Source organism: Cololabis saira, chromosome 2 (assembly GCF_033807715.1).
Source record: "Cololabis saira isolate AMF1-May2022 chromosome 2, fColSai1.1, whole genome shotgun sequence".
Classification (NCBI taxonomy): Eukaryota; Metazoa; Chordata; class Actinopteri; order Beloniformes; family Belonidae; genus Cololabis; species Cololabis saira.
Window position 1 is genome coordinate 39246104 of NC_084588.1, and position 21770 is coordinate 39267873.

Genomic DNA, 21770 nt, shown 5'->3' on the forward strand with positions numbered 1-21770 from the left:
CTTTAAAATAGGCAGTGACTCTCCAACCAGTGTGTTTGCACAGCTGGACTCATGTTCATTATGTTAACAGGGGGCAGGGAGGAAGGACATGGAACTGTATATGTTTCTTTAATCGTTAACTCATGTTCCCTGTTCATGTCTTATTTTTCTTAAATGATGTCAAAAAGTATTTGTCTTTACTGAAGTATGAGCAAACCCCAACTTTAAATACTTTAAGTTGTGAATTTTGAATTTTTGGAGGTAAAGTTGATCAGTTTTGTCCTTGGTGAGAGTCACCAGTGGTTCATTTTTCTCTGGATAGGAGTGAAATTTGCACCGAGTATAAGTTTGAACTAAAATAGTGCTGCTGTTGTAGTTGCAACAAACTACGTAAAACATTTTGAAACATGAGGGTGATGCTTTGTTGGCTTTTTGTTAGAATTTATGGAAAACATAGAGACAGACATGTGTCCTGCTGTGGTATGATTTGAATGGTTATAAAAGATTGTGGTATATTTAAATGACATGCCACGCAACATTTTAAACAGGTACATTATCTGGTTTAGTGTTAACTGAGAGCAGAGTATTAAGAAATGTCCCTTTGCTTTCTTCCCCACACTCCTCTCTACCCTGACATCCTTTCAGGTACACATATGTGTTGGAGGCTAGTACAGAAGGAGGCACAGGATTCAGTGACAAATATGCCATAAAAACACCTGTATCCTGCCCCACTGGCATTCCACCTCCCCACAGTGTGACGGTGTCAGGACCCGTCTCCATCTCTCTTGCCTGGTCCCCTCCTGGTGAGTAGCAATATCTATGAAAACACATATGAGTGGATGGAAGGAGGCAGCGTTTTCTTGTCATTTTTGTCTGAAAGATGTCACTTGATTTGGTTTCCAATGACAGAACTTACTTTATAAATAACAGTTTCAGTTGATTTTTTTTTTTAGCTTGATTAATACTTAGACATTTAATTAAATTTTAATCAATTTAAGACATTTAGGAAGTTATTAAAAGAAACCAAATGGTGAGGGGTCAGATGGAAACAAAAGCCCTGAGGAATTTTCCTGTCACCTTCTGGCCTCTCAAGACCTGAGCAGCTAAACAGGCATACATGAGCATGCTCTTGAGGCTGGGTTTCATGCTTATGGGGCAGTGATTGTCTGCCCTAACCCATCTATCATTGACTATTACCCTCTCATTAGGCTGATTTCCCATCTCAGAAACTGCTTAAAGAACCAACTCGCAAAGACAGTTCACTTTGTTGTGTGTGCGTGTGTGTCTTTTGCTTCTGTATATTTGTGAGTGTTTATGTATGCATTCTTCCATCTGAGTGTGTTTGCATGCACATGTGTGTGCATGCGCATGATTGTGAGATATTTCCATAGGCAGGCCTATTCTATCGTCATTAAGGGTTGATTTTAAAGGTGAGGAAATATCGGCTGGGTTCTCACGCTTGGTTAACTCCCTGAGCCCAGAGTCTGGACTGTTTTTGTCTTGTGTATGTATATGCGTGTGTGTTTGTGTGTGCGTGTGTCTGACTCTCTGCTAGTGTGTACGTGCATGTGTATGTGTTTGTGCCTTTATATGCAAACACTGACTGCCAAAGTACTGACGTATGGGTATTAAAAACACATTTACTCCAGACCCTAGAGTCAAAGATCAATTCCACCATTGTGGCATTTTTGCCAAACTGCACATGTATGTGTGTGTACAAGAAAGACCCAGAATGTATCATATCCTTTTTCCATCCATTTTTTTATCAGAGTATGTGCATTTATTTGTAATTGGCGACAGTATATATATGAAAATGAAAATGGCACAAGAGTAGACCGGTCGTAAATAAGAGAAGTTAAATATCAAAGTGACGATTAAACCTCTGGCATTATTATCGCTGTGTGTGTTCATGTATAAATATCTCCCAGTGTATGTGTGTGAAGTATGTGTAGGTGCCACTAGTGTGTGTCCACATAAAAGGCTTCATGTTCTGATGTCACAGGTGTGTGTGTGTGTGCATATGTGAGTTGGGGGGTGAATAATTGAAGTCTTTCATTTTTCTGGTAATCAGTTCGTTCTCAGGATATCTAGAGTTCATGAATGTTGAATAACCCATCACAATACAGTTGGCCTGAATTATGGAAAAACCTCTGGTGAGAATATTAACAAAGTCTAGGTGTGTGTGTGTGTGTGTGTGTGTGTGTGTGTGTGTGTGTGTGTGTGTGTGTGTGTGTGTGTGTGTGTGTGTGTGTGTGTGTGTGTGTGTGTGTGTGTGTGTGTGTGTGTGTGTGTGTGTGTGTGTGTGTGTGTGTGTGTGTGTGTGTGTGTGTGTCTGATTATGAGACCACAGAACCAAGATTGTACAGCCGGGCTCATTCTGCTTTGTCAATGCAGAGTAGCCCCCGCAATTATATAAATGTAAACTATTAGTCAGAGTATTGAACTTATGTGATAACACATTTAAAAGAACATAAGTAAGTTGATTTAGTCTGCCATGCAAGATGCTCTTACAATTTAAATTAACGGTATGAATTTTGATCTCAGTTCACAAAAATTAGGCTTTTGAAATTTAGATTTTTGATTTACTGAGGAAAGTAGGATTTGAACACCAGCTCACTATTTTACATGGACTGCAGCTTGCAGAGGCTTTTTGTAGCCATGTAAGAATCTTTGGATAGATATATTTAGGCGCTCTTCTGTGCAGACCATTTTGGTTTCCGGGATATTTTCAGGGTTTGTCTTGCACTCAACTTGTCTTAGCTCAGCTTTCAGATTCTCTGTGATATTCAGCGTAGTGACCCTCCACAAAACCTTGACTTTATATTTCTTGTGTTAGCCCATTGGGCATTTTCAGGTTTGCTTTGAGCCATTTATGTGCAATTTTGATTTATTGATAGAGGTGCAGTTTTGTCTCGATCTTATGCACAGCGAAAACGGCAAACATGTTTTTGATGGACTTATGTTGCCTTATTTGATAACCCTTTAATTGTATAATAACATGTGTTTTAATTGTAACAGTAACTTTACAGTTTAATGTCCTTCTGTTTTGATTTTCATGCAAGAATTATTAGCAGTACGATAACATTTGAAGATCATACTACTTTTTACTTTAGTACTAATTTTTTGTCAAAACCTTTTCATACAACTGATTATTGCAAAGAAGTGGCTATCACGGTCAAATGCAATATCAGTACTGTAGTAATATTCTTGCTTGAATGCTGTACCGATGGTTTCTGGCGACAGTAATGACAATAACTGTTTTTATTATTTGTTCATTTTATCATTTAACACATTACCATGAAAATAACATGCTCTAAGCAGCTTCTGCTGGCAGTTAATTCAGTGATGTTCAGGCTGGTGTTTTTGTCTGAATTTGAAAATTGTATCTGTGATTTTGTTAAGTGATAGCATATTTGCAGGAGATAATCACATCATGTCCATTCCACAGCTCAAAGAAGCAACACCCGGCCTGTGAACTACAACGTCCTGTTGAATCCAGGGAGTCACAAAGCTATAATACGTCACGCAGGGCAAGACTTGTACCTCTCTGTCACAGGCCTGGAGCCTTTCACCATTTACTACTTAAGAGTGCAGGCCTGTCAGAGTTGTAAGTATCTTTGTTTTTCTTCTTTTTTAAATGACCTGTCTCTAAGAATACAGTAGAAATGGTAGAAAACCACGGTAAAAGGACCACACTTGAATAAACAGGAAAAGTTCATGCTGAAAGAAACTAGTCTTCATCTCAGCGTTAACAGAGGTTTCTCTCAATAAGAGTCTTTAAAAACAAAAGTTAGCAGACCCTTTTGATGAAAGCAACAGTCTTCGGCTTTGGCTTATTGCATTTCTTTTTGCATGGTATAACCAGCTTTATTGAAAGGTTTTACCAGGAGAATGGTCAGATCGTAGTAATGTATTTAGATTAATTAATAGATTAATTAATGAAAGGAAACAATAAACTTTGAAAGTTATACGGTTGTAACAATTAACCCATGTTTTTCTCCTGGTAGTGGGATGTGGAGTTGGAGAGGGTGTCTATGTTCGGACTTTAGAGGCTCCCCCTGAAGGTATTCTGCCCCCCACTGTAAAGGCAACTGGAGCTAATGTACTTGAGATCCACTGGACACCGCCCATAAGACCAAATGGACTCATCACCTCCTACCATATATACCGGTAACAGTCACACACACACAAAAGAACACACATGTATACACAAAGACATCAAATATAAATGTTATGTTTTCATTTGGGCTCATGTGATTAAAAAAAAAAAAAAAAAATTTAAAAAATTATCAAGGGCATTTTTTGGGGGGTCACAAAATGCAAAAAAACTGCAGTCGGAAAATGTTTTTTGAGCTTTAATATACCGGTACAAATGCTGCAACATTTTAAGACATGCTGTTGAGGTCTGCCGCTCACCAGTTAACCTACTACAAGTTTATCTCACATTACAGCATAAAAGAGAACAACTTTTAACCATAAATTACACCTACTTGGGTCGTTTGACCCTTATTTCATAGAAATGAACAAAGACGACAAGTGCCAGTCAGATGCTGCTCATCAAATGCAGAAGTTTAAGTGTCACCACTTCTATAAAAGCATACGTTTTGGCAATCTGAAGTATTTAAATGTTTGTTAGCATAATGCCAAGCAGGAAAGACATCAGTGTTGATCTAAGAGAAGCATTTGTTGTCCATCAACTTGGAAAGGATGAGGTTATGAGGATATTTAAAAGCATTTTGACGACTGTTGATCTACAGTGAGAAAGATTGTTAACAAGTGGAAAACTTTCAAGACATTTGATCGTTTACCCAGGAGTGGACATCCCAGCAAGAGTGACATGTAATATTTCTGGGGAGATTAAATGTTAATGTTAAGACATGTGGGGTTCCTCAAGGGTCCATTCTCGGACCACTTCTATTCAACATCTATATGTTACCCCTATGTCAGAGGAAGTGGGGGAAGGCATATAGGAGACCCCCTGGCCACGGATGAGCCAGTGCATCCTGATCTAGAGGGCTGGTGGTCTCTGCCAAGGAGAACCACAGAGGGCAGTGGGTGGACACCTCCGACGCGAAGAGGTCCACTCCTGCTCTGCCAAAGAGGCTCCAGATGGTGTGCACCACCTCCGGGTGGAGGCGCCACTCCCTCGACCGAGGCTTTTGGCGGGAAAGGAAGTCTGCCAGGTGGTTTCGCCTTCCCGGTAGATATACTGCCCGTAGGCTGATCAGGCGAGGGGCTGCCCAGGTCAAGAGATCCTGGGACACCTGCAGCAGCCGTGCAGACTTGGTCCCGCCTTGATGGTTGATATGATATACAGTCAAGATGTTGTCTGACTGTGTGAGGATGTGCGTGCCTCTCAGGTATGGCAGGAAGTGCTGTAGAGCCAGGTGCACCGCACGCAGCTCCAGTACATTGATGTGTTCGGCACCATCGGCCACAGACCACCGGCCTTGAGCTGTCCTGCTCTGCCACACAGCACCCCATCCTGAGGGGCAGGCATCGGTGGTGACAATCTCCCTGCGAGATGGAATGCAGCCCATAGGGACACCCCTTTCCATGTAGGCCCTGTCCCTCCATGGAGCAAGGGCAAGGAGACACTGCTGGGACACCCTGAGCTTCCTGTGTCTGTGTCGCTGGGCATCCAAGTGGAAGCTGTTCAGCCACCTCTGCAGAGGGCGCAGCGATAGCAAGCCCAGTGGAACAACCGCTTCAACGGATGTTAGTTTGCCCGTGAGACGTAAAAAATTGACCAGAGTCAACAGACGCCCCCTTCGGAACAGGGAAAGAAGGTGCAGGATGTCGTCCACACGGTGAGGGGACGGACAAGCTTCCATAGTGGTCAAGGCTACACCGATGAAGGTTGTGGTTTGAGATGGTACCAGGCAACTTTTCTCTGTATTTACCTTGAATCCTAGCTGGGCCACGTGGGACAGGAGACGCGCTGTATCCCGGGACACCTGGGGCCGGGATCGAGCACAGACCAGCCAGTCGTCCAGGTACGGGAGAACCTGTATGCCCTGAGACTGCAGAGGTGCAAGGGCCGCTGCCACACATCTGGTGAACACCCTTGGGAAGAGGGAGAGCCCGAAAGGTAGCACCCTGAACTGCCAGTGGCGGCCTCGGTAGGCAAAGCGCAGAAACTGCCGGTGGTGAGGAGCAATGGGGACATGAAAATAAGCGTCCTTGAGATCTATGGACGTAAACCACTCCCCTTCGGCGACGGTTCACAGAACGTCTGCCATGGTCAACATGTGGAATGGTATGACCTTCATAAACCTGTTGAGTCCCCTCAGGTCTAAGATTGGACGAAATCCGCCGGTCTTTTTTGTCACGAGGAAGTATGTTGAGTAGAACCCCCTGGGGTGCGACAGAGGGTCTACGGCCTCGATGGCGCCCTTGGCCAGGAGGGCGGACAACTCCTGGTCCAAAGCTAGGGCTTTCACCGGGTCGCCGATAATGGTCATGTTGACCCGGCTGGATGGTGGGGGCCGGCGTCAGAACTGAAGCTTGTACCCATGGGTTAAGGTGGAAACAACCCATGGGTCCGAAGTATGAGCAGTCCAGTACTCGAGCTGCTGATGGGAAAAGTATCTGACCGCCGGCCCCGGGCCCTCAGTTTCTGGCCCCCCGGCCCCTGGACGGGGGGGCAGACCGGATCTGGGGCTCGAGGTCGCCTGGAGGGGCAGTCGGGCAGAGTCCCGAAAGTCACGGGCTGGCCTCTGCACAGAAGGTCGCTCATGGCGACCACTGGAGCGAGCTGGTGGTGGAAAATGGGCTTGGGAGCAGCTGCGGGGCCCCTAGGTCTGTCGGGGGGAGGCATGCGCCTAAGGCCTGCAAGCTGCTGCCTGGTCTGACCAGCCTTGATGGTCTGCTCCAGCGCTTCCTGCGCCACTGGGCCAAACATCTCTCCCGGCTCCACTGGGAGGCCACGGAGAGTCTTCCGAGACGCTTCTGTCAGGGTTGATTGTGAAAGCCAGACTGACCTGGTGAAAGCCAGGGTTGACTGTGAAAGCGACGAGTCTGGACCAGGATGGACATCATCCGTCCGACTTCCCTGGACAGAAGGCCGAAGGCTTCCAGAGAAGCATCACAGAGCGTAACTGCGTCTGCAGCCACATTGCCCTCCTGCAGAGAAACTGAAAGGGCGAGCATGAGGTGTGACAGGGAGTTGCCTATGCGACCAGCACGTGCACCAGCATCATAGGCCCGTGTGAGAAGGTCATCTGTGATCCGACACTGGGGTCGGGGGCACCTTGAATCCCGTCTCAGAGCGTCATCACGGGACACAATGAGGGAAGCGATGGTGGGCTCAACAGGCGGCATACGATCCAGGCCAACTGTCGCTGCATCGTGCATAGCCGCCAGGGTTCGACCGTCAGCAGAAAGCCAGGAGCAAGTCTTAGTGTCTCTCCAACATGCCTGTAACTCCTTCAGGTAGTCCTCAGAGTGGGGAACAGCAAAGGTCGTGGAGGCCAGCCTGCGCCTGAAGAAGGCACTTGCAGGAGCTGGCTCCGCCTGCTGTGGGATGTTATGCTGCAGGCGATCTAAGGCCAAGCGCATGACAGCATGCATGGAGCCGTCCTCTGTCTCCGCCAGCAAACTCAGAGCCGAGGAATGAGAGCCCGGCCCTGAGGCCTACACCAGCAGAGGCGTTATCGCAAAAGTAAAGGATTTGTCAAAAAAAACAACACTGCACAATAAGCAGAGCAGCCAATTAAAGTGAGACCATATGCTGGGGGGAGGCAGCGCGTACGCAGCCTACACCAGCAGAGGTCGGTAAAGGCAAACAAAACCGTAGCGTGCCTGACGCTGGCGCTAATCATTAATTATATACACACTGGCAGCCAGGAAGCGCTAACGCGACCCTCCAGCTGAGAAAGAAAAATGCCAGGAAATAAAGAAACCGGGTGCGCAAACGCAACCGTATCAATAAACAAACAATGCAAAGAGTAGTCACATACCTCGTCCCGGCTAGAGGGGAGTGACAGCACCGGCTTACCGGCGAGCACAAGGGCGCACTGCGTCCACGTGCCGTCGCAGTTCCTGGAGGGCGATTTGTCCGCTGCTCCGACCGACAACGGTCACGGAACTACCAGCGACGAACTACAAGTTAGATTTGGTTGAAATGCGGCTTAAACGCTTCCAAAGCAAACCTTTGCGCGAGAAGAGGAAAAGGAACTGATCCTCTGACGACGCCGGAAGATATCGACTTCTCCGGGTCATCCAGGGGTCACAGGTGACATTGTTGGTATACATACTTGAACTGCGCATGCGCGAAGGGGAATATTCAGTGCTTGAAGCACCGCCTCTGGTGGTCAGCAGGGATAAAATAGAACTTTCCTTGCCTTGCCTTGCCTAAGATTCATAAAAGTTCAGTTAGAAAAAAGCTTGGAAAAGTTGTCAGAAATCTTTAAAAGGCTTGAGTTTGTAAAGTTACACGTTAACAAGGTTTCCAAGACTTCAGGACATTAATAGACCAGCTCATAACTGAATTTCAATAAAACTCAATGAACTGAAACAATATTTGATAGACTAGAGAGCCAAAATTCACAAACGCCAATCATGAGGAGGAATACACCAAGGACCGTTACGTCGCCCGGATCGGCGTCACCGGGGCCCCGCCCTGGAGCCAGGCCTGGGGTCGGGGCTCGCTGGGGAGCGCCTGGTGGCCGGGTCTTTGCCCGTGGAATCCGGCCGGGCTCAGCCCAAAACGGCGACGTGGGCCCTCCTTCCTGTAGGCCCACCACCCGCAGGAAGGTCCATGAAAGGCCGGTGCATTGTGGGCTGGGTAGCAGTCGTGGCGGGGTGCCTCGACGACCCAATCCCCGGACCAAAACCCTCACAGTGGGGACATGGAATGTCACCTCGCTGGGGGGGAAGGAGCCGGAGCTTGTGCGTGAGGTTGAGAGATACCGGCTAGAGATAGTCGGGCTCACCTCCACACATAGCTTGGGCTCTGGAACCCAGCTCTTTGAAAGGGGCTGGACCCTCCACTACATTGGAGTTGCCCAGGGTGAGAGGCGGCGAGCTGGTGTGGGCTTGGTTATAGCCCCTCAGCTCAGTCGCCATGGGGTTCACCCCGGTCTCTCACAGTTGTTTGTGCCTACGGGCCGAACAGCAGTGGGGAGTACCCGGCCTTCTTGGAGTCCCTGGGAGGAGTACTTGATGGTGCTCCAACTGGGGACTCCATTGTTCTACTGGGGGACTTCAACGCTCACGTGGGTAATGACAGTGATACCTGGAGAGGCGTGATTGGGAGGAACAGCCTCCCCGATCTGAACCCAAGCGGTGTTTTGTTGTTGGACTTCTGTGCTAGTCACAGTTTGTCCATCACGAACACCATGTTCAAGCATAAGGGTGTCCATCAGTGCACGTGGCACCAGGACACCCTAGGCCGGAGGTCAATGATCGACTTTGTTGTCGTTTCATCTGACCTTCGGCCGCATGTCTTGGACACTCGGGTGAAGAGAGGGGCTGAGCTGTCAACTGATCACCACCTGGTGGTGAGTTGGATGCGCTGGCGGAGGAGGAGGTTGGACAGACCGGGCAGACCCAAACAGATTGTGAGGGTCTGTTGGGAACGTCTGGCTGAGCCCTCTGTCAGGGACATCTTCAACTCCCACCTCCGAGGGAGCTTCTCTCGGATCCCGGGGGAGGCGGGGGACATCGAGTCCGAGTGGACCATGTTCTCTGCCTCCATTGTCGATGCGGCGGCTCGAAGCTGTGGACGCAAGGTCTCTGGTGCCTGTCGTGGCGGCAATCCTAGAACCCGGTGGTGGACACCGGAAGTACAGGATGCCGTCAGACTGAAGAAGGAGTCCTACCAGGCTATGTTGGCCATAGGGACTCCTGACGCAGTAGATGGGTACTGGCAGGCCAAGCGAGCCTCGGCTCGGGCAGTCCTGGAGGCAAAAACTCGGGTCTGGGAGGAGTTCGGGGAGGCCTGGAGTTGCCCAGACTTTCGGTCGGCCTCGAGGAAATTCTGGAGGACCGTTCGGCGCCTCAGAAGGGGGAAACAGTACTCTGCTGGCACCGTGTACGGTGTGGGTGGGGAGCTGTTGACATCGACTGGGGACATTGTCGGACGGTGGAAGGAATACTTCGAGGATCTCCTCAACCCGACTGACATGCCTTCCACTGAGGAAGCAGAGGGTTGGGGCTCGGAGGCGTGCTCATCCATCACCCAAGCCGAGGTCACCGAGGTGGTTCGTAAGCTCCTCGGTGGCAGGGCACCGGGGCTGGATGAGATTCGCCCTGAGTACCTCAAGTCTCTGGATGTTGTAGGGCTGTCTTGGTTGACACGCCTCTGCGACATTGCATGGAGGAAGGGGACAGTACCGCTGGAGTGGCAAACCGGGGTGGTGGTCCCTCTGTTTAAAAAGGGGGACCGGAGAGTGTGTTCCAACTACAGGGGGATCACACTTCTCAGCCTCCCCGGGAAAGTCTACGCCAGGGTACTGGAGAGGAGATTACGGCCGATAGTCGAACCTCTGATTCAGGAGGAACAGTGCTGTTTTCGTCCCGGTCGTGGAACACTGGACCAGCTCTATGCCCTCCGCAGGGTGCTCGAGGGTTCATGGGAATTTGCCCAACCAGTCTACATGTGTTTTGTGGATCTGGAGAAGGCATTTGACCGTGTCCCTCGTGCCATTCTGTGGGGGGTGCTGAGTGAGTATGGAGTCCGGGGCCCTCTACTAAGGGCTGTCCGGTCTCTGTATGATCGAAGCAGGAGTCTGGTTCGCATTGCCGGCAGTAAGTCAGACTTGTTCCCAGTGCATGTTGGACTCCGGCAGGGCTGCCCTTTGTCACCGGTCCTGTTCATAATTTTTATGGACAGGATTTCTAGGCGCAGCCAGGCGCCGGAGGGGATCCGGTTTGGGAACCTCAGGATTTCATCTCTGCTTTTTGCAGATGATGTTGTCCTGTTGGCTTCATCAGACTGGGACCTCCAGCATGTGCTGGGGCGGTTTGCGGCCGAGTGCGACACGGCAGGGATGAGAATCAGCACCTCCAAAACCGAGGCCATGGTTCTCCATCGGGAAAGGGTGGCATGCCTTCTCTGGGTGGGTGGAGAAGTCCTGCCTCAGGTGGAGGAGTTCAAGTATCTCGGGATCTTGTTCACGAGTGAGGGAACAATGGAGCGTGAGATTGACAGACGGATCGGTGCAGCGTCCGCCGTTATGCGGTCGATGTACTGGACCGTCGTGGTGAAGAGGGAGCTGAGTCGAAAGGCGAAGCTCTCGATTTACCGGTCAATCTATGCCCGTACCCTCACCTATGGTCATGAACTTTGGGTAGTGACCGAAAGAACAAGATCGCAGATACAAGCGGCCGAGATGAGTTTCCTCCGCAGGGTGGCTGGACGCTCCCTTAGAGATAGGGTGAGGAGTTCGGTCACCCGGGAGGAGCTCGGAGTCGAGCCAATACTCCTTCACATTGAGAGGAGTCAGCTGAGGTGGCTTGGGCATCTGTACCGGATGCCTCCTGGACGCCTCCCTAGGGAGGTGTTCCAGGCATGTCCCACCGGGAGGAGACCCCGGGGAAGACCCAGGACACGCTGGAGAGACTATGTCTCTCTCGGCTGGCCTGGGAACGCCTCGGACTCCCCTCGGAAGAGCTGGAGGAAGTGTCTGGGGTGAAGGAAGTCTGGGCATCCCTGCTGAGGCTGCTGCCCCCGCGACCCGGGAACGGATAAAGCGGGAGAAGATGAGTGAGTGAGTGAGTAGAGAGCCAAAATTCTCTCTCAATGTGACAGACTGGTAATCTCATACAGAAAATAATCACTTCAGGTTTTACCAGTTTTTGATAGACAAATAAATAATAACATGGCATGATAATATTTGTTTTGTTGTTCATCTGAAGTCATATTTACTTAATTTTATTTTTTCTATGATGTCCTCCCATATAAAACTTTGCAATTGAAAGACCCCCCCTCCCTCCCCTTTTTTTTTACTGAATGGTAACTACTAACTTGTGACACATTGAAGGATAAAGCTTAATGTGTGACAGTTGGGGTCTGGTGGTCCCGTTATGCGTGTAGATACATCTTTTGGCATGTTTTGGGTCAACTTGGCCGTTTAAAGTTAAAGGTCACTCAAATCAATACTTAATTATTTTGACAGCTCACCTTTATTATGTGAAAAGGTATTTCTATTCTGATGTGAGTGGTCCTTCCATCTAACTATGGCACTTGTGTCAAACATAAGCACTGAGTTTGATACATACTTGATTGAGTTTATGTAAAGATAAGTGTTGTGATGCCACCTATGTAAGCTATGGAGCTTGTGTTTTTCTTCATTTCCTTACTATAATGTTACACCAGCAGGTGTGTGTGTGCATTTGTTCCTACCCAGTGTATGAAAACACAAAAAGAGCCATAAATAACAGACATAGTGTACATATGTGCGCACTGTTCTTACATCATATAATATATGTGTATATTCACCTCTACATACAGAAAGATAAAGAGGTTTTTGTGTCTTGTCTTCAAGCAAAAGTCTGCCTACCACTCTGAGCACTGTGTGTTTGTATTAATGCATGCTGAAGGTCGTGATCTGCTTGTTGACCAAAGAGTTTGTGATCTGTATGCAGGGTCAGACCAGACTAAGCCCTTTAAGTCCTCAGGAAACACGCATTAGCATAGCAGTACACACACAAACACACACATTCACTGACACATCTGGAATGATCAGACTCAGGCAGACAGGGACTTGGATAAAACAGGAAAATGTCTCTTCTTTTTTCTCTCCTACACACACCTGAAACCCTGCGTAATCAAAGACAAGTGGTCTTACCAAGACATCACTGTGCTTGCATCAGCCAAGGACTTGCACACATTGTTTAAGACGTGATGCTACATTTTTTATTCCAGTTCTCCTGAAACTAAGTTTATTCATTTTCAAAGCAAAAAAGTGCCTACGATGTGCAAAAGTTATTGTAGATAACAATCACTTTACTTTTTAATGTTCTGCAAAGAAATATAAATTGAATATTGTATATATACTGTCTGACATTAAGTAAAAAACAAAACAAAAAACAAAAAAAACTCATCCTCCCCTCCTATACTAATGAATAAGAGCATCCCATCTGACAAGTGAAACAGTGATTAACGTGTATACGACCGTGTCATGAGACACATCCTCCGGACAAGGAGAAGAAGTTTCTTTGTTTCAGAAGGGACAAATTATTAGTGTGAACCAAGCCAGAAAAACAACTAAAGGCATTATTGAAATCAGGATTGATAGTGGTGAACCATCACCTTAGTAAGTAAAATATGTCTGGGAAAGGATCTTAACCAGTCACTATTTGGGACCATGCAAATGTTTGGTAAAATATAATCCAAGAAAATGAACAGCCAAAGTCACAGTAATGTTAAGTATTAAAGTAATGGCATAGCCAAAGCTGTAATGCAAAGACAACTTAAGGTGATGGCACCTTAACAGCTGTATAGCCTTAAGAGGACCACCGGCTGGCCTTCAAGCAGGAGCCTTACGATCCAGGTCCTGCTCAAGGTTTCTTCCTTCCTAAAGGGGAGATTTTCGTTGCCACTGTTTGGCTTAAGCTTTTTTTCCCACCAGGGGAGTTTCTACCTGCCATTGTTTATGTAATAATTGCTCGGGGGTCATGTTCTGGGTCTCTGGAAAGCACATAGAGACAGCTTGTAATGTAATAGAAATAAATAAAATTGATTTTGAATTGAAAATTGAATTGAACTCATCAATGAAGATAATTTAAAATAAACAGACTTCTGTTTGCTATGGAGCATAAAAATTGGACCCTAGATCAGTGGGTTATGGTCATCTGTTCTAGTGAGTCTACATTTACATGTTCCAGAGTAAGGGGCAGCAGATGAAGTGATGCACCCATGGTGCCGAGTGCCAACCAGGCAAACCTGTGGAGACACTGTTAGCAAGTGCCTCAGTTACAGGTCTATGTTCAGAAATGTTATGTCCACCTAAAATGAGATCAGATGAAACATGAATATATTTACTAATGAGATTCTACATGAGTAGATTTTTTTTCCTTCTTGGATGTGTCGGGCCCACTTCATGATGACAGTGTCAAGATTCATCTTGCTGTGAGAGAATGGCCCAGCAAGTATATGGCTAAATGTTCACACATGGATTTGCCAGTCCAGAGTCTAGACCTTACAACCATTGAGAATATTCAGAATGTAAATGAAAACACCTAATACAGCAATTCTATTAAAGCTAAAGGTAGTGGAGCACATTACTTTAACTACCAGTGTACATTAGTGGAAGTACAGAAATTTAGTGTTTTGTTTTCTATCATTCTTTATGGCCTCTGCTTCTAACTCTGGCCTGATTTGTCATAAATATAAGTGTACTGATTCAGTTATATGCCAAAAGCTACAAACTCATCACCTTTTGCGTCTATTGAAAGAAGTATGCACAACATTGCATTGCGCAAATTGTGGTAGACTTGCACAGACATCCAGCTAGACACCAGGAACTCAACTGAAACTCCTGAACAAACAGTCCTTTTTATACAAAGTAAAATTACCTTGGTTTGCCTTTAAGGACCCTGTCTACACTATTACATTAGTGGAATGACATTTCTGAGTCTTGTCAGGTGCTGAAACAAAATAAACAATTGATGTTGACATAGGTCTTTTTTCATCCTTGTATTAACATTTAATTGCTATCATTCAAACATATATTCCATTCTGACTCAAAACGACTTCAATTCAGACCGTTTTGGACCCTAATGAAAATCCATGCTCCTCACTATATCCATGCAATCCATCACTATCCATCTTTAAAGTACCTCTCAGCAAGGCACCTAACCCCTCCCAATAGTCCCCAGGCTCAGCTCTCGTTACAACCCACTGCTAATGGTGTGTGCATTTACTGCCTCTTAACTCAATGCATTTAATGGGTTGAATACAGAAGTCAACATGTCCATGTGCCTAAAAAAAGGTATTTGGTAAATAAAGAATTTTCCTTTTACTCCTACAATATGGATTTTGATAATTATGGTCACATACTGTATATGTCTCCGCTCTCTGCAAAAAGCTCTGTCGTCAGGGTTATCACATCAGCAACAGTGACGTATAAGCTACCCTGCATGTAGAAAAATTACACTAAATGGTTACTTTGTGCACTATAAAATCATGGTAATGATTTTTAACAAAGAATCTAGATAGCTAACAGAGATAAATAATGACAACTACCTAATTTTATTGTTTCTTTTACTGTAGGCGTCCATTAGGAACTGAAGAGGAGCTGCTGGTTTTCATCTGGTCCAGTGGTCCACTTGAATTTGTTGATGCAAGCCCCACTCTGAGCCCCTTCAGCTACTTTCAGTACAAAGTTCGTGCTCACAACTCCAAAGGCTCAGTTCTGAGTCAGTGGACTTTAGCCCGAACGTTACAGGCAGAACCCAAAGATATGGCCCCTCCCACTGCCACACCCTCTGGTAAGCTCACCAAATCCCTTGAAAATTGTTGATTAAACATGTTCTTGTTTTGGGTTCGTCTAGCATGTTTTCCACTTTTACAGGTGCACACTCGGTCCACCTGAAGTGGAGTGAGCCAGGACAGTCCAACGGTCTCATTTCCCATTATAGACTGGTTTATAAGAAGCACCAAGAGGACCCAACACTCAACACAACTGCTGTTACTGCTCTCACTGTAGAGGTGAATGCACACACACACACACACACACACACACACACACACACACACACACACACACACACACACACACACACACACACACACACACACACACACACACACACACACACACACACACACACACACACACACACAGACTAGGTGCTGTAAGATGGGAGCATGAATTAATCTGTGAGAGCTGTTTGGAACCTAATCGCATGTTGCTTTCTGCTGTTTCATGTCACGTCTAAGATCACCTCAGATTTGTATTTATTGTTGGGTAAATTCACACATGCAAAACATTTTCTGCATGAACTTCAAGATTTGAAAATCAAAGGCCTAGCAAAAAATAAAAATAAAAAATATACATTAATCGTACAATGAATGTATTATGCACTTTTGAGTGATGTTTTCATTCCCAATGCATGCTAAGAATGTTGTCTCAATATGAGTTTGCAGCTAGGTTTAACTAAAGCTGCAAAGAGGTTTTTGCCACCAACGCATGGCACATCTATCATTTAATTCTACCTACATGTGGCTTTGCATTCAAAAGGAGGACACATCACTGCATGATAAGGCAAAAGCACAAAAAAACAAAGAAGAAAAGTAGGATTACAAAAGAGAATTTAATGGAGGCAATATTGTAATGGAGGTAATTAATACACACACTTGTAAATTAAGATAAAACAAAATAAAGGATGAGGAGACACAGTGGCACAACTAAGGATACTGGAGTTAGAAAAAAACAAACAAACAGACGCAGGGGATGATAGATGGGGGAAGAAGTGTGAAAGAAGGATAAGAGGTAGAAGTATAGATCTATATTCTGTCCATACATGTGGCCTCTTCTCCCTTTGTGACCTTTGGCTTGTCACTCATAATTAATACAAGATGTAAATTGAGACCTTTCACCTTCTCATTGATATGGAGCCCTCTGTGTGTTTGCGTGTGTGTGTGTGCGTTTGTGTTTGCGTGTGTATGTGTGCGTTTGTGCGTGTGTGCATGTGTGTGTCTCATTGATGTGGCATAGACTTATTTATGGTGCAGCCATTTGTCACAGTTTCCTTCACTACCTGCGCTCTGTTTAAGAATACACAGAGAAGGTAAAAAAAAAAGTTACTTTTTATATATTTAAATTGTAAATTTTCTGTTGTTACTTGCTGATTCCCATGACAGTCATTCGTTAAAAATTGGAAGTTACTTTGTTAATGCCCTTTCTTAAAGAAGTTCTTAAAGAAGAAGAAGTGCGTTTTTGTAAATGTAGATTGCTAATGTGTGAGTAACGTTATTCACTGGTAAATTTAATGGATTCATATATGAGCAGTGCTGAAAATGGCTGCATTATGTCAGTTTCAGTGTCACTCAACGTTCTCAAGAGCTATTATTTTTTGTAAATACATCACTATAAGAATATTTAAAGCAACTAAGTTGAGACATTAAAAAATGGATTAGAAACACTGCTTTTTGATGACTATATTACTCAGTTGACACACGTTTTTCTCTTACATGCTTTAGATTTACTATTTACTTGTTTTCTTCCCACAATATTGATTTACTCTGCAGATGTAGCATTCGTACGTATATGCGTGCCCATTTGGTATGTGTGTATCTGTGTGTGTATTGATCTCAGCCTGGGCTGGGAATCCTGCTCCGTGCCAGCTTGGCTGATTAATGGGGTCGTCATGGCAATCGGACGGAATGAGGGTATGGATCGCAGGCGGCCTGCCTCACTAGACCCCTACACGCAGCCTGGCACACACATACCACAGTCTTTCATACATGCTCGCAAATTCACTCTCCATTGCCTTACACCTTTCTGACAGATAAGTTAGTCACTCTGCAAGTCTGGCATCCCTGTCAGTTTGGCATGTGCGTCTTTTTTTTCTTTGAATAATTGTTTACTTTTGTTTAGATTTTTTTGTTTGTTTGTTTGTTTTATTTAACTATTGCAACTATGCTACTTGAGGTGCGGATCATTTTGCTTTCACCATTTCCCGTCACTGTTTTCACGAAGCAGTTAAAATTCCAATTTTGTGTCGTGCACCTGCCACCCTCTCATGCTTCCCTATCATCCTTCTTGTCTTTCATTCTGTCATTTATTTTCTCTTTACTCTCTTCAGTCTATTATCTTGCAGTTCTATGTTCTATGGGTTTTTTTCGTCCATGTCTTTTTAACTTTTGTCAGTCTCCGCTTTATTTTTTCCCACTGCTCTCTATCGACTCATGCTCATCCTCGGCTGTTCTCACATGTGCTCTTCTCGATTCAGTTTTAGTTCCTCCTTCACTTCCACCACTCTTCAGCTCCTCTCCACTGCACTCCTCCATCATCTCCAATCTCTTGCTCTTCTTTTCCCTGGCATCTTTAACTCATCTCTGTGTTTTTGTCTTCCTACCACCTCCCTCTGTCTCCTCCTTTACTCTGCTGTCCTTTCCTCCCTCCCTTGGCTCTTCCAGATGTTACACTGCGGCCCTTGGGATCGCTGGTGAAAAGAGACCATGCTCATCCGTGTGTGTTGGTCCATGTGCACACATTTGTCTGAATATGGTTTCCTGTGCCTGTGTGCATGCATAGCATTTTTGTTTGTCTGTGTATGTGCAACAGTGTGTGCGTGTGTGCTGTATTAATACATCCCATTGATCAGAGCAGGACCCCTGACAGTCATCATCCCTGAGAACCATCTGGCCAACGCCTGACGCTCCCTCACCCAAACAGAAGCTGACACCCTATTAATCTGCTACTGCCATGCATACATTCGTGCGCATGTTTCCGTGTGTGACTCAATGAATCAGAGACAGTATGTGGAAGACACTGTGTAAAGGGTTTTGTGTTGCGTATAACATTTTGGCCGTGTCCATGTTCCCAGATACATGTTTGCGTGTGAATATTAGTGTGTGTGTGTGTGTGCTCGGCGTCCAATCCGTGCACACACGTGCAAATGTGTACACGCACCACTCTGCCATCCGCCAACAACAGCCGGCGCTGAAGGGAGCTGAAGGGTGCTTGGAAATTAAGGTTATTACACAAATTGAGCCATATGGTCTAAATATTTCAGAGCTGAAATTTACTAGGCAATAAAAATGGCCCCTACCTCGGTAATGGTGTAAATTACAGCTTAACCACCAGCGCTAATGATGTCCTTCTGTACGCCCCGTAACCAACCGTACATGAAGGACACATTGTTTAAAAAATACCCAGGAAAAGCAAAAGTGAAAGAGAGAGAGAGAGCGAGAGAGGAAAGGGGAAAGAAGGATGGGGATAGAGGGGTAATAATAAACTGAACAGAGGTAAGGAGGATGTGAAAGAGGAGAAGGGAGAGGAAAGAGGGAAAACAAAAAAAGGAAAGAAGGAAAGTGATTGATAAATGTGTTGGAGAAGCAGAGAAAGAGCTGGCAGCATGTTTACAATCTGTTAGTTTACCATTAAGAGCCCGTCAGAGAGTGTGGGACAGCGTGGGCCAGCCAGCGAACTGTGTCTCAAAGCTGATGCGAGCTTTCACAATGTGTGTCTGTGTGTGTGGCACTCTAACAGTCAGAGTATTGCTGTATCAAGCATGCATGTTGGATTGTTCATGGTACGGGTGGGTCAAACTTACTTAATCCCGTTGGGCTTCACATACAATGAATATAGCCACATAGTTTAAACATTTCATTATGTTGACATGGGTTATGGGTCAGAGCTTAGGTTTGCTATCACGTGCAGGATGTGATCAAATAAAATACATTCTTGCCTGCTCGTTTGCAATAAAAGATTTAAAAGATTGAAGCATCAGTAAAAGGACTTGGTGAGCGTATTCCTTGACCAAACGTGAGATACAAACCTGTTTCAGAAGCCATTAAGATTCTGTGTGGAGTAAAAAAAAAATGCATTGACATGGAAATCATTACAGTATATCGATGGCCTAAATGCAAAACCTCCTGTCTGAAATATGCACTCTCCTGAGAGAACAGAATAACTAGTTTTCTTGCTCTGTTTTTGGACAAGATTACTATACAATCCGTAACAAGACGGACTAGGTATTATTATGTTCCAAAGTGGAGATAAGAAGATTTTCTCTCCCTGTTTTTTACCAATTTTCAGGTAGGCGCTTTGGCAAATCAACCATTGATATTCTACTGATCTTTATTTACAAGGAAAAAATTGCTGTATTTTATAGAGTGGGAAAACATTTCACACTCTACATTACAGCAAAACTGGGCTTCCTGGAGTTCAGACCTGCCACTTAAGGAAACAAATGTTTCCTCTGAAAGCAGCCCAGTTACTCACCCAGACTCTTGAGTCATGTAGTTTGCAGTTCGTACAGACTGTGATTTTGGCATTGCCTTGCTGAAAAAGGGGAGATTTTCCTTAACAGAGCTGTCATCTTCAACATCATAGATGGTGCCTTTTGAAATCTGCTGACTCTGTGCTGATGGTCCCTGATAGGCCCCTCTTCACTTTAGCCTTGGAGGACACAACTTTATGACTGATAAGTAAGCAAATTCCAAATTTGATTTTTAACGCCACAGGACTGGATTTTACTTTGCTTTGCAAGGTGAAGGTTTAACTACTGAAAGGCACTGAAACTTGTGTCTGGGTATTTCTCTGGAGTCTTCAAAAATATGTATGTATACATATACATATATTTATATGTATATATATATATATATATATATATATATATATATATATATATATATATATATATATATACATATATATATATATATATATATATATATATATATATATATATATATATATATATATATATATATATGACGTTACTAACTGGCCTCTTGCCATTTATTGTATTTTTTTGTATTGAGAACTATTCCAATACTGTTTAGCAACATTCGATTACCTTTTCCCTTATTTTGTTTTTACTGTTGAAACCTTTTTTGTTTTCCTCACATAAAAGTTTGAAATGAGCATGTATTTTCAGTACCACATTTAAAACAAATGTATTGATCAAGCTGAGGGAAAGCCAATAGCATGACAATTATCTGATTACTCATGGGAAATATGTCTGGAGTGTCTTGGAATAAAGACGAGCAGCAACACGAACTAGCCTGACTACAAACAACAAAGGTCGCATACTGTGTAAAAACTTATGATCCGCACTAATTAATACACTTTAAATACATACTAGTTTTGTAGTCAGTTGAAAAGTCAAGGTACTTTTTTTTGGTCCAGGTTTGTGGCATAGTCTTCAGTTTTTAGGTTTTATGGATAAGCCTAAAAAATAACACACAGTGTAAAATGTAACTTGATTTAATAATTTGCAAATCACATCAACCTATATTTTATTCAAATTAGAACACAGAAAACATGTAAAATGGTGAATTAGAAACTGAAAGGAACAGTTTTAGAGCAACATATGCTTCCATACCACCAATGTTTTTTTCATAATAGACCTTTCATATTTCAGCAATGCTTAACCACAAACTGAGTCTATAACAAAATCTTCATAGAAAAAGAGTGTTGTTGCTGATATAGCCCGCCTGCAGTCCAGACCTTTCACCAGCTGAGAAACATGTAGCACTTGACGAAATAGAAATTACAAAAAGATCTCAACATTGTTGATCTTAAAGACCATTGAAACATCCATCCATCCATCTATTCCCGTTTTGTCATGTGCAGGGTCACGGGGGTCTGCTGGGGCCTATCCCAGCTCATTACAGGCGAGAGGCAGGGGTTCACCCTGGACAGGTCGCCAGTCCATCACAGGGCGACCATTGAAACATACCTAAGCCAAAAACCCTGGATTAACAGTGAGATACAGTTTATGCTGCATGCACACTCAACTTCATTTGGAGACACTAAGGGCTACGAATAGGCCAGATCTGCCCCACATAGATCCATCGGGTCAGCCAAAAGACTGCAGGCTGAAGCTGGTGAACAACTCACACTCTCAGCGTGTGAGAGGCAGCCCCCGCATCACGTCATAAACTACCAGCAGAGTAGCAGCGAGGTGAGAACCAGTCAGAGAATACTCCTAGATGTCTGAATGAGTGCTACCCTTGCTTTAATACCCTCAACGCTGACCAACACAGTGATATTCTACCAACAGAAGCAGCACAACTCTGTTTGTTTACTGTGAAGGTGTGTAGAGGTCTGAGGAGGACTAACCCCCAGAAAGCAGTAGGCCCTGACAAAATTCAGGGCCATGTTGCT

The 21770-nt window shown here is 44.8% G+C and overlaps 1 protein-coding gene across 1 annotated transcript in view; it reads left to right on the plus strand.

The window, feature by feature from the left end:
* The window catches only part of ush2a (Usher syndrome 2A (autosomal recessive, mild)), a 275510-nt gene that overhangs the window by 222284 nt on the left and 31456 nt on the right, over window positions 1–21770 (plus strand). Inside the window, exons 70-74 of the mRNA XM_061745247.1 lie at window positions 625–782; window positions 3428–3586; window positions 3987–4149; window positions 15200–15417; window positions 15501–15637. Coding sequence (XP_061601231.1) covers window positions 625–782; window positions 3428–3586; window positions 3987–4149; window positions 15200–15417; window positions 15501–15637 — 835 coding nt within the window. The remainder of the gene's footprint in view (window positions 1–624; window positions 783–3427; window positions 3587–3986; window positions 4150–15199; window positions 15418–15500; window positions 15638–21770) is intronic.